We start from the raw sequence: 13053 nt of genomic DNA, 5'->3' as shown, positions 1-13053 counted from the left end.
ACACCATACACAATCCCTAACTAAACAACACCATACACACTTCCTAACTAAACAACACTATACACACTTCCCAACTAAACAACACCATACACACTTCCTAACTAAACAACACCACACACACATCCTAACTAAACAACACCATACACACATCCTAACTAAACAACACCATACACACTCCCTAACTAAACAACACCATACACACTTCCTAACTAAACAACACTATACACACTTCCTAACTAAACAACACCATACACACTTCCGAACTAAACAACACCATACACACTTCCTAACTAAACAACACCACACACACTTCCTAACTAAACAACACCATCCTAACTAAACAACACCATACACACATCCTAACTAAACAACACCATACACACTCCCTAACTAAACAACACCATACACACTTCCTAACTAAACAACACTATACACACTTCCTAACTAAACAACACCATACACACTTCCTAACTAAACAACACCATACACACTTCCTAACTAAACAACACTATACACACTCCCTAACTAAACAACACCATACACACTTCCTAACTAAACAACACCACACACACTTCCCAACAAAACAACACCATACCCACTTCCTAACTAAACAACACTATACACACTTCCTAACTAAACAACACTATACACACTTCCTAACTAAACAACACCATACACACTCCCTAACTAAACAACACCATCCACACTTCCTAACTAAAACAACAATATACACACTTCCTAACTAAAACAACACTATACACACTCCCTTACTAAAACAACACCATACACACTTCCTTACTAAAACAACACCATACACACTCCATAACTAAACAACACCATGCACAATCCCTAACTAAACAACACCATACACACTTCCTAACTAAACAACACCATCCACACTGCCTAACTAAACAACACCAAACAAACTTCCTAACTAAAACAACACCATACACACTCCATAACTTAACAACACCATACACAATCCCTAACTAAAACATCACCATACACACTTCCCAACTAAACAACACTATACACACTTCCCAACTAAACAACACCACACACACTTCCCAACAAAACAACACCATACACACTTCCTAACTAAAACATCACCATACACACTTCCCAACAAAACAACACCATACACACTTCCCAACTAAACAACACCACACACACTTCCCAACAAAACAACACCATACACACTTCCTAACTAAACAACACCATACACACTTCCTAACTAAACAACACCATACACACTTCCCAACTAAACAACACCATACACACTTCCTAACTAAACAACACCATACACACTTCCTAACTAAACAACACCATACACACTTCCCAACTAAACAACACCATACACACTTCCTAACTAAACAACACCATACACACTTCCTAACTAAACAACACCATACACACTTCCTAACTAAACAACACCATACACACTTCCTAACTAAACAACACCATACACACTTCCTAACTAAAACAACATCATACTGATTTCTACACTAAAACAACACCATACACACGTCCTTACTTTTAAATTCTAGAATTATCAAGTGAAAAATCAGCGTACATTTCAATAAAGACTTTTTAATATGATTCAAATGTCTGCTATTAAGTTTGAAGTGTTGTTAAAGTACGTTTCTTTTGTATCGTGAAAGAGTAGTAACCTTAATATAGCATTATTTTCGATTTCATTCCAATATTAGATATAGCGAAAATAAAATGCCCCGTAAATCATTTTCTTTCCTGTCATGTTTACGGTAACGTAAACATTGTGCCACGTAGAAACTTTAAATACTAGCTACCGCATAATTAAAATCAGTCATGCGTATAGCCTTGCTGAATATTTCAAAATTTATTCTAATCTGTGAACATCCAGCAACTCATGTTAATATTGATCAGCTTTTCTGTCATGCACGTTCGTATACTTTCATTTCGCTGTGTCAGCTTTATGGGAATGAAACACTAGAAATATTAGACAACATATGACTTGTTTGTATCATTACACTGTTTTACTTAATGTTTTCACTGAATGCTATAATTACACTTAGGATCTTTAAGAGATAATTCATTACTTAGAATGTCTTATTTCACATCGTTTGAAAAAGTAACTAAGCTAGACAACCGATACACTGACGTATTGGAAATGTTTGTTATCCGGAGTCAATAGCATTGCATCTGAAGCGTGACCTCGCAATACAACACACTATCATTATCTAAACCCTGTGAATCTTTAATTCCATAAATGAGTCCTTCCGTTGTAGATCAAACGACTTCATACCTATATTACATAGCTAACAACAATTTCGATATGATATTTTAGATACATATTAAAAAAAGAAAAACACGTTACAGTACAATTATGTTTGTCTCTTGTATTTGTATTTGAAACTCGGTACTGAATTTCTCTTACCCTTGAAATGAATATATCCTTGGCTAAGATTCCGTTGTTATACATTAAAGAGGCGAAGAAACACCTGCTGTTCTGTTCATTGCTCTAATTAATTATTTACTTTGAGTAAAATAACACATTCCTCTCTCAGCACTAAAGTAAACATGATTATTCTAACTAGTTGTTAATGGGATTGTGGACACGGTGAATACCCCTACAGGATTAAAAACGTGACGAACAGTAGTCAGGTGAGATATTAATCAACAAGGTTTACATTTACCTATTCAGGTAAATTTCGACGAAGCATGTCATTAAACGAATTCCATTATTGTTTCGAAAGGAGGAAATTAAATAAATGTTTGCTCTTAAAAATGAGGAATTACATCATCAAGTCCTCTTATATACCCTGGAATGATTTATACTCAAACTGACTGTCAGCTTTTTAAATTCATATGCGAATAGCAATATACAACGATATGGTGATTAGCTACGACGAGAGGATCAATAATGCATTAGCGAAGCGGGACAATATTCGCTGTGTGAATTACGGAGCTACACATCACGGTGAATATCATCAGTGCCTTCGGAACTGCTGTGACAGAAACAATGGATTCGCCAAGAACTCGACAGAATTACAGTAACCGTCTGTCAAGTAACAGCCGAGTGGACGTAGCTTCACCACCAGATATGAGCCATATCCCTCCCGAACATCTGAAATACCGATCCCCACTGGTGTCTAGGTATGCAAGTCCAGAGATGGCTTTCAACTTCAGTGAAATGAAGAAATTTTCTACATGGCGAAAACTTTGGACTTGGTTAGCAAAAGCTGAAAGGGTAAGTTGTAATGATCTATATGTAAAGTTCACATGGTGGGAATTTGACGTGTATGTTAAATACATCGTTTAACACCACTCAAAAACATATTTTGGAACACCTTGGTAATGTCAGTAGAATAGAAGATTTTATAACATAACCAGTAGAAGGTTGGAGTGTAACGTTCCTATAACTACAGGGTCATTTCTTGGAATGGCCAGTGTGAAGCGGACAAATTACGGACAAATACACTAAATATTAAATAAACGTGATTTTATGCTTTTCAAAAGGAAGTACGATGTATAAAATTTTTCGCTATTTCTTTTACGCAGGAAATCTGGAATATGTTTAAACGTCTATACAAATCCTTTACAGAAACTGCGTTGTTGTTATGGTGGAAAGAAACTTACGATAACCACATTTATATGTATTTGTTGGCAGCACCTGGGACTAGAAATTACAGAGGAACAGATTTCTCAAATGGAACAAAATATCAATAATATCGACTTCGAACGAGCTGCACAAGAAGAGAAACGTGTACGACATGATGTCATGGCGCACGTGCTGACCTTCGGTGCGTGCTGTCCTTCTGCTGCTCCCATAATTCATCTTGGAGCCACTTCCGCCTACGTTGGGGACAACACTGTGCGTATTTGAAAAATATATGTTTAGATTAGGTCACTGTGATAGTAATTAAAATGGTAATTATTTTTCTTGGTGCTCGTAGTACACGAATCTATTCACAATTGCGCAGACATATTAAGGTAAATAAGAAGGCGGGGTCCAGATTTCTCGAACACATTACAGGCGCATTACTGTATTTGCTTTGGGAAGATGAATGTCTTCTTCCGAGCATGAAAAGAGAGTTAACACTTGCTTTTCTGTCATAACTTACAAGAGTGTCGCGTGTCGCTTTATTTATCATGTCACAATTAGATAAAGTCATCCTTTTTGTCACACATTTATGGTCCATTGATGTTATTGACTTGATAGTATACAAAATGAACGTGTGTTCTGGGGATAAACAATCACCTCTGAGGATTTTGGACAGAGTTGTCTACGTCCATATCACAATGAGGTGATAAATTCTATCGATCCTGGGTATGAGATTATTACGTCTCTTATGTGAACTAATAACAAACTTGGACACGATAGCAATGTGCTGTGTACTGACAACTTATAATTATGAACATTATGTTTTATGAGTTTTACCACGACGTACATAAAATGAATGTATGCGATTATGTAGTTTAGTTCACGAGTTATGTACTCAATAAAACTGAGGTCATTCAAAGACCAAATACACAGACGATTGGAAGCTAACACATCATTCTATAGTACCATATAACTAAAGTGTCATGACATGGTCACTGAGGCATGTCACTCACCAGATCATGTAACACTAAAACATCGTATACTATTAAACACAATGAAACATTCCCCAGTCCAACCACAGGAGGTAGATGTAAACAGACGTTGACGATTATTGCAAAAAGACACAACACTAATTCCAAAATATCCCTGGCGACATCATTTAACTTCTCGATCAAATCTCACCATTTTAATTGGCGAATAATGTGTGATACCTTGGGTAAATGTCTTACGTTTAATCCATTCTCTAACACAATATGTCACTGACTAAATTTCAGTATAGTGTGAGTTGTTTGCTATCTTTAACATTTTAAGCTGATCGATCTATAACTATTGCCTCTTAAGCTTTTTTCCTTTTTCTTTCAACTTTTTATTTCAGGGGCAAGAACGAAAGTATTTGATTGCAGTTAGTAGGCAATTTGATTAATAGAACTTTCACTGTTTACTTGTCTATTCATATCACGAAAATTGAAATCCAAAAATAATTCGAAGTAGACCAGCAACAATCTTATCGTATTACATTGAGAAATCGTCTTTGCCAAAGTCACATCTAAAGGAATAAAGTATTTTAAAACGAAACTTTAACTTTTACGACAGTGAATGATGATTTTCTTTCTTCACCAAACCCTGAGGCACCGTGAAGACAAGTATATAAATGAATAAACAGACAAACACATGACACGAGCATTAATTACATTGTGTTTTATTTTCCAGGACCTAATAGTGATGAAGGATGGCTTGGATATCTTATTACCGAAAGTAAGTACGTTTTACTAATATGATAGTTCTTTACATGTGTTGAGCATTCGTCAAATTTGTTGAATGTTTATATGAGAACACTTTACATAGCTTATGTATTAAATACGTGTACGATTAACTTCTGTCATTATATAACTACTCATAGTTTTGATATATATGATATACAGATCTGCATTTGATCTTTCCTGTATCTATTGCACCTATTTTATGTGTTTAATATTTTTTAATATCTTAGCTGTCTTATATATATATATCAAGAGGTTAAGTTTACAAAACAATATACTTGGCAGGCTGGGTGATAGAGTTACGATCCAGTAGTACATCTCAAATACATTGAATCAAATAAATAATTATCAATAATGGTATCTCATTGGAAATATGAATAAGTTATGATTGCATTGTAGTTATACATTGGAACAGAAAGTACAATATGGAATAAAAGACTGCATCAGTGTTTAGTACATAGATTTTTTTTACCTCTTTAGGAAGTAACTCACTATGACTAATAAAAGTCGGCTGCATATCTCAAACAGATCTTCTATTCTTGCTAAACTTGGAGTTGTACAATAGCAATGTGCGTTGTAGTTATGTCTGTAATTAGTTACCAAGGCATTGAAACATTACGTTGAGATAAATAGTGGTATTCAATGCCATTTTAACATAGTAAACAAACACGTTTATAACGTGGTATATACAATCATCTCCTAGTTTCATTGGCTGATTTTAAGTTCAATATTTGCCAATGTTTATGTGCTCTTTAGAATTAAAGACAGGACAGATTCTTATACATCTGCTGTTTTTCGCGATCTTTTCCTACAACACAACCAACATGGACAGCTTGCCACCAAGCTGTATGATAAACGTAATGGTTGCAATTTCCCTATTGTGATTTTTCTATTAAGCACGATCCATTATTTAGTTGACGATAATCTTCTGAATTATTTAGAAATATAGAAAACAAAACTGGTGACAAATTTTCTCCATTTTAAACCATCATTAACAGTAAAAGTGGTAAGATATCTCATTTCCATTACGCCATTTGCCATCTTCATTGCCTGCATACTGCTAGGATCTATCTTGATAGAAAATAAATAAAAAATAAAGCTGTCTTCTGATATAATTAAATTAAATTACGCAGGAACGAATATCTTTTTTGGAATCCTTAATTTGTATTGCTTAGTGTCGAAAGACTTTGTAAAATCACCTATTACACGCGATGTATCATTACTGATATACTAAACTTTCTACAGATGACCATATTTGTGATGTACATTTGTATGAATTTATGCAGCTTGCCCGATGTATACAGAGACTGTCTGTGTTTGCTGAAGAGTTCAAAAGTCAACCATGTCTATCCTATACACATTTACAGTGAGTATATTTTAGTGAAAACGATTTGATCTGCTATCTGTATTTTTTATCATTCTATTACACTAAAACTTTTGAAAACAGGATATATTTAACCGTTAAGTAGAGTGGATCACTTCTTATCTTTATCTGGTCCAATTGTTTGTTTTGTCAATGCACTCATGCTCCTTTATATCATGATCGGATAAAGAAATAGGTGATTTTATTTAACAATGTTGCAATGTGGCCTACCTTCACTTTCCATGACCTCGGTGAAGTGGTATTTGAAGTTACAAAATATGCCCAAAACACACAATTGATACCAATTTCAGCTTACATTTATGATCAGGAATTTAGAGCCATAAAGTTATTTCGTCATCATATGGTACGTTAGTGACCTAGAGTGTTGATATCAAGAAGGCGATTGAGGGAAATACAAATGGCCGAATCAAAGGCGATTCCTTGTGCCGTACGTAGCTTAGAAGTTCTAACATCCACAAGATGTGTAACCAAAGGACAATGTTAATTATTGGCTGTTTGCAGACCGGCACAACTGACCACTGTGGGGAAAAGAGCGTGTGTTTGGGTTCAGGACCTCCTCATGGACGTACGCAACTTTGAGACGACAAGAAACAATATCAAGTTCAGAGGCGTCAAAGGAACTACGGGAACACAGGCCAGCTTTTTAGCTCTCTTTGACGAGAACGACGAAAAGGTAAACTCCTTCTCTAGCGCACAGCAAGAGTGAAAAATATTATACAATATTTTCACTTCAAATACTATGATCTGATGTAAACACTTAAATTTTCACGGTTAAAGCTTGTGTAAAAAATGTATCAGGTTAAAAAAAGGGGTTTTCCCATTCGAACCCATAACTCTGCATTTCTAAGCATATTTTCCTGCTGATATGATGTCAGTTTCATAGTGACTTAGAATAAAAGCAATAGATATGGTTTCATTCTTTACTTGTTAACTTGTGGTTTTTATGAGCTTTATCCAACGCTGTTTTACTGCTCAAATGTAATGTACTGCATGTTTAATATTGACATTATAATAACATTTTAGGTCGAAATACTTGATAAATTGGTTACAGAAGCCGCTGGATTTAAAAAGTAAGTACACTGTTTTACATGGATTGAAATGTGATCTTTATTTCTTTAATTTAATTGCTCTCATCAAGGCTTTCAAAATTAACCTATAGTACAATTGGCGTTGTAAATTGAATGTCATGGGTAACATTATACCCCCTAGAATGGCTGAGGTATTAAAATGCTGGCTTTGTAGGGGAATACTTAATACCTCATTTAATTGTTCCAACAAAAGATATTGTACTATTGCACAATAAAAAATCAGTATCGTACTTAAAACCTTCATTACTTACCCGTGTTATACTTTGAGAACCATTCATACAAAACGTTTATCTTGTTGATTGATTTTCAGAAATTTCCTGGTATGTGGTCAGACGTACAGCCGAAAAGTGGACGTGGATTGTCTGAGCACTTTAGCCAGTATGGGAGCTTCCGTACATAAGGTAGGACAGGAGACTTCAAACTACATCATATCTGAAGAAGGAGTGAATAATACTGAACGAGATATTTATATATCGTATCAGTAAAAACATATCAGAATTATGTGATAGCTTGTGACTTAAGAAAACCGTAGAGCTAGTAATTTTACGGGTAAAATTTTTCGTGATTTTCTTTTAAAAGAAACAAATAATATCCCATGGAATTTAGCTTTCGCAATCTGGATGTAAAATAACATTAATACACGTGTCTTATTATTGCACGAATTAATTTTTCTTTAACTCTTTGATGTACCTGGTTATTTTTCGCCATGATACGTTGGTGATTAGATATATATTCAGATCTGGATTGGTGAGTAAATTCATTTGATCTCTTGTAGATATGTACTGATATTAGATTATTAGCGAGTTTCAAAGAAGTTGAAGAACCCTTCGAAAAGGAACAAACAGGTAATCTGAATTAGTGTATTCTCGAATATTTATCCAAACAACACTTCGCGAATTGAACAAGTTGCATACATCTATTCATTATGTCAAGATCAGACACTGGTACGATATAATTTGATTTGCAATTGGTTCTTTTCGAATATAACAATTAAGTGGAAATATCGTGAGAAGAATTGATACGAAAGTGAAAATGATGATATTGTTCTATTTCGATATTGAGATCAATTATATTTGTAGCATAGCTCTTTCAGTTCAACTGAATAATTCTGTCAATGATAGCATATTAGTTTATAATTTTTTGAATGCTTGAACCAAATACAGTCGCAGAGACAAATCGATACTAGTTCAATTGAACCCATAAATATTCGTCGACAATTAGCTTTGTGATTGCAGTATATTGCATGACGTCCATGTTCAATATTAATGACCATGGACATATTGATGCCTTGTATGATTCAATTGATATGTTTACACAGCATGTTGTAAATATCATATATCACTTTATCTATGGTAGCATCTGGTACTGTGTCATACAAACGTAACCCTATGAAGAGCGAGCGTTGTTGTGCGTTGGCACGTCACCTGATGTGTCTGGTCCAGGATCCACTGATGACTGCTTCTGTTCAGTGGATGGAACGCACACTTGACGACAGTGCTAACAGGTCAGCTATGTTTACAGTATTAAAAAACGTTCTCCACTGTTAATTTTCTCTTCGCGAAACAGATAATCAATGCAATGACTATGATGGAACATGAATCTAGGATGCTCTTCAGATGAAAGGTATTTCTTCACATGAAATCTTCACCATCGTCATCGACCTCATACTGGCATTAAATAAGCTATTTGTTAGTGGGGATTTGAATTCAGTAGTGATCGCCATCTATATCTGAAACCGAGATTTGATTCAAAGTCTCAGGATTATCACTTTAATACAAAGTATCCAGCAACAGTTTATTATTTTCATGCTCGTAAATGCCTCACAACTACAATGCACACATTTGTGTTATTCTGTGAAAAAACTAACTATATTGCTATCATCCCGTTAGCGTTATTGGTAACAACTTGAGTGCAAAACCAACAAACGTTAATAGATTCATTCCTTCCTTCCGTCCGTCTGTACGTCCGTCCTTTGATTTTGAAAGCAAGACCCTGTGTCGGTAAATTTTGTTTGTATCTGGTATTTGTTCGTATCATCGAAACTTTTATGGTAACCAGTTGTTGGTCTTAAAGATATCTAGATCGTTTTCTCCGTGCAGTGACTTTAATATTTAGTTTATGTTTGGCTATTCCCCCTTCCTTCCAGGAGAGTCTGTTTGGCGGAGGCCTTCCTGACGGCAGATATCGTTCTAAGTACTTTACATAACATATCGGACGGGTTGGTAGTCTACCCAAAGGTGAGTTTGTAGTGCCGACAGTCAAGATACGTTGGCACCATTGTCAACTCATTTGTGTTAAATATCATGTGAAGCGAATATTGCATAATTTTTTTTGTGCTTCGTATAGGATTGAAGATACCAAAGACTTCAAAAGTCTTTCTGTTGCACTTAATAGTTTTTCATAATGTCGATGGTAGAAATTATTTTGGCAACAAATACAAAAAACGAGTCGACGTCAATCCAATGCCTTGATTTTTCACCAAACACATATATTAGGGATTTTATACCACTGACTCGTACGATAATTGAGCACTCACCACATTTTGATAATTCTTCCTCATCATTCACGATTTTGATATGAAGCTGTTGTTTCGATATTAAAAGGCCTATTAAAATATTATTACTCCCTTATCAGATGCACAAGCTCACAACTCTTTTAAAAAGATGAAGGTTAAAAGATATCATTTCAATAGTAATATATATGATAATGAATCAATTAGTTGTTTTTTAATTACTTATCTGTGCATGTGTTAGATGACTGACTTTTCACGGATTGATTTTTTTAGTCGGCGAAACAAAGATGTTTACTTCGCTGGAACAGCTGGTATAATTTTCGTTTCAAGTTTTTAGGTTCTCGTTTGTATGCATGCTAGTTTATGCACATATATATCCGATCCACGTCAGTGAGATGATATTTCCTGGAGGGGTCTAGATTAACATGAGCTGAGTTTTCAAATCACCAGCTTTATTTTCCTTGTATTTTATCATGCGTATCAGTGTATAACTTATTTTCGTCTTATCGACTTTGAGATGGAAATACGATCTTATGTCAGTTATTCTTTCCCGTGAATGTGGTAAGTGATCCTTTGTTGTTCCGTATCGCATTGCGTGATGTATCCTATGCAGAAACTGATACATTGATATTGAGCATAATGTAGATGGAATCTGCTTCTTCAGAAATAGTGTCGTTATTTCACATCAGGTCATAGAAAGACGAATCAGTCAAGAACTGCCTTTCATGGCGACTGATGCCATTGTGAAAGCGATGGTTAAGGCTGGCGGAAACAAACAGGTTAGTATCATGGGTCAAGTGTGATATGATGAAGTTTGTATACTTTCTATAGTATTTGAATAAAATTTCGTATATTACAACCCGTTAAAAAGTATTTTTGATTGTAATAAAAGAAAAAAAACACTCCATGAATATAATGAAAAGCCTGAATAAAACATTTTAGCATTTTCATATAAGAAGGTGTAAATTAGCCACAAAGGCTTGACGCAACCTGACTATCAAGTGCGAATCGATTTGCATATGAAACATATGATACATGTTTTTTATGACCTGATGAAATAATCTGATATTGAAATTTATAACTGAATGGTCGGGGTTTATTGCTGGGCCTTACATAGTTGTATTATTTAGTTTGATTCATCATGTGACTATAGATATCTAATACAGTTGTTTTGAAAGGTGTCATTCGCTTTTGAGGCTTTAGTGGAGTCTTGGCTAAGATGGTTGCAGTCTCTTAAATTTGTTAGATATCATCAACTGATATTTTGATATCAAGTTGATGAAAAATAGTTATTGAAATAAATGATGAAATTATAGTTACTGAATGTGTAATGCAAACTTTTTCTTTATAAAACCTTTGGATAACCAAATATTACGTTAAACATTAGAATTAGTATATTTTGTTTTATTGACAGGAATGTCATGAAAAAATTCGGAGTATATCTCACGAGTCTGGCATTGAAGTAAAACAACATGGCGGCGAAAACGACTTCCTGGAACGGGTTCGGAAGTCGCCCTATTTCCATCCTATTCACAACGACCTCGAGGACATTTTTGATCCCAAACATTTCATTGGTCGGGCACCAAATCAGGTAAATTAAAAACCTATGGATTAATCAGAGTAATAACAAAATTCAAATGTAATGTTTGTTATAGAAAATAAAGATGATTTCCATTTTAAAAGTAGCAGACTGCCTACGTTTCATCAATAGGTGAAAGTGTGTTTAGGAAGGATTATGATAAAATACCAAATAAAGAGGTAAAATTCTGCTAAACTTTTCATAACAAAGACTGAAACAAAGACCAATATAATCAGTTACTTGCGTAATGAACGTTCGATTTAATAAGTGTTTTGACATATGCTAACTTATATTCAAAATAACAAGAAATACACTTAACGCATATTCAAGGCTGCGATTGTATAGTAACCAAATAATGATATATCAAAATAAAAGTTTTAATTTTTGTATCTATAGGTGAGCAGGTTCTTGGAGGAGGAGGTAAAACCAAGTATAGTGATGTATGCCAACATCATGGACGACATTGCAGAACTCGACCTCTAGCGTCGGAAATTATTACTACAATAAACCGTATAATACTTACATTGGAATGTTGAAATGAAAATCATTGAATATTCTACGCGCTCTTTTTGCAGATAATTATACGTGTGATATTTCCATTTACCACACTTTAATAAGAATTATGATTGAGACAATCGAAAATGAGTGATCTTTTACTTGGAGTCTTAAAGACTTTATTCAAGGAATATTCAATGAATTTGAGAAAAAAGAAGTTTGATAATGAGAAAAGCACAAGCGGAAATAGTATCTGGCTTTCCGGACGGGTAGACATCTTCTGCTTCATCATGTCATGTAATTATTGTTCAACCGTTCAATTTAGTTTTTCCTTGCCAGAGGCGGTTTTTGACAAAGGTGATAACATGAAATACGATTCTCGTGATCTGCTGCTGACGTTTCTGACAACGTTTGACGAAGTCATTTACTTCCGCCGCAAAGAAAAAATGGATCACGAGGAAAGTGTAAACAAGCATATATGTCTTATGTATGACACTTGCTTTTGCGCCATTCTGCTAATTCTTGTTTGCAGTAAATGATTACATAGTGTTACAATATATGATTTTTAAAAATAAATCTTAGTAATTCGTTTTGTTTTGGCTTGTCGTGCGAGAATTAACTATGTCAATCGCGGGTGCTAAACTATATTGGG

At 34.7% G+C, this 13053-nt stretch overlaps 1 protein-coding gene across 1 annotated transcript; it reads left to right on the top strand.

Moving 5' to 3' along the window:
- Positions 1-3001: 3001 nt before the first annotated feature.
- Positions 3002-12389, top strand: LOC132545271 (adenylosuccinate lyase-like). Its single transcript, XM_060208946.1, has 13 exons — positions 3002-3229; positions 3650-3853; positions 5294-5338; positions 6630-6709; positions 7229-7400; positions 7751-7797; positions 8126-8216; positions 8591-8660; positions 9172-9319; positions 9962-10052; positions 11017-11106; positions 11742-11918; positions 12303-12389. The coding sequence occupies exons 1-13, from the start codon at positions 3002-3004 to the stop codon at positions 12387-12389; spliced, it is 1530 nt and encodes a 509-aa protein (XP_060064929.1).
- The last annotated feature ends 664 nt before the right edge of the window (positions 12390-13053 follow it).

This window comes from Ylistrum balloti, unplaced genomic scaffold, assembly GCF_031769215.1.
Source record: "Ylistrum balloti isolate Yb309-2 unplaced genomic scaffold, AGI_CSIRO_Ybal_v1 Utg369836, whole genome shotgun sequence".
NCBI classification, from domain to species: domain Eukaryota; kingdom Metazoa; phylum Mollusca; class Bivalvia; order Pectinida; family Pectinidae; genus Ylistrum; species Ylistrum balloti.
This window is presented reverse-complemented; position numbering and strand designations above follow the sequence as displayed.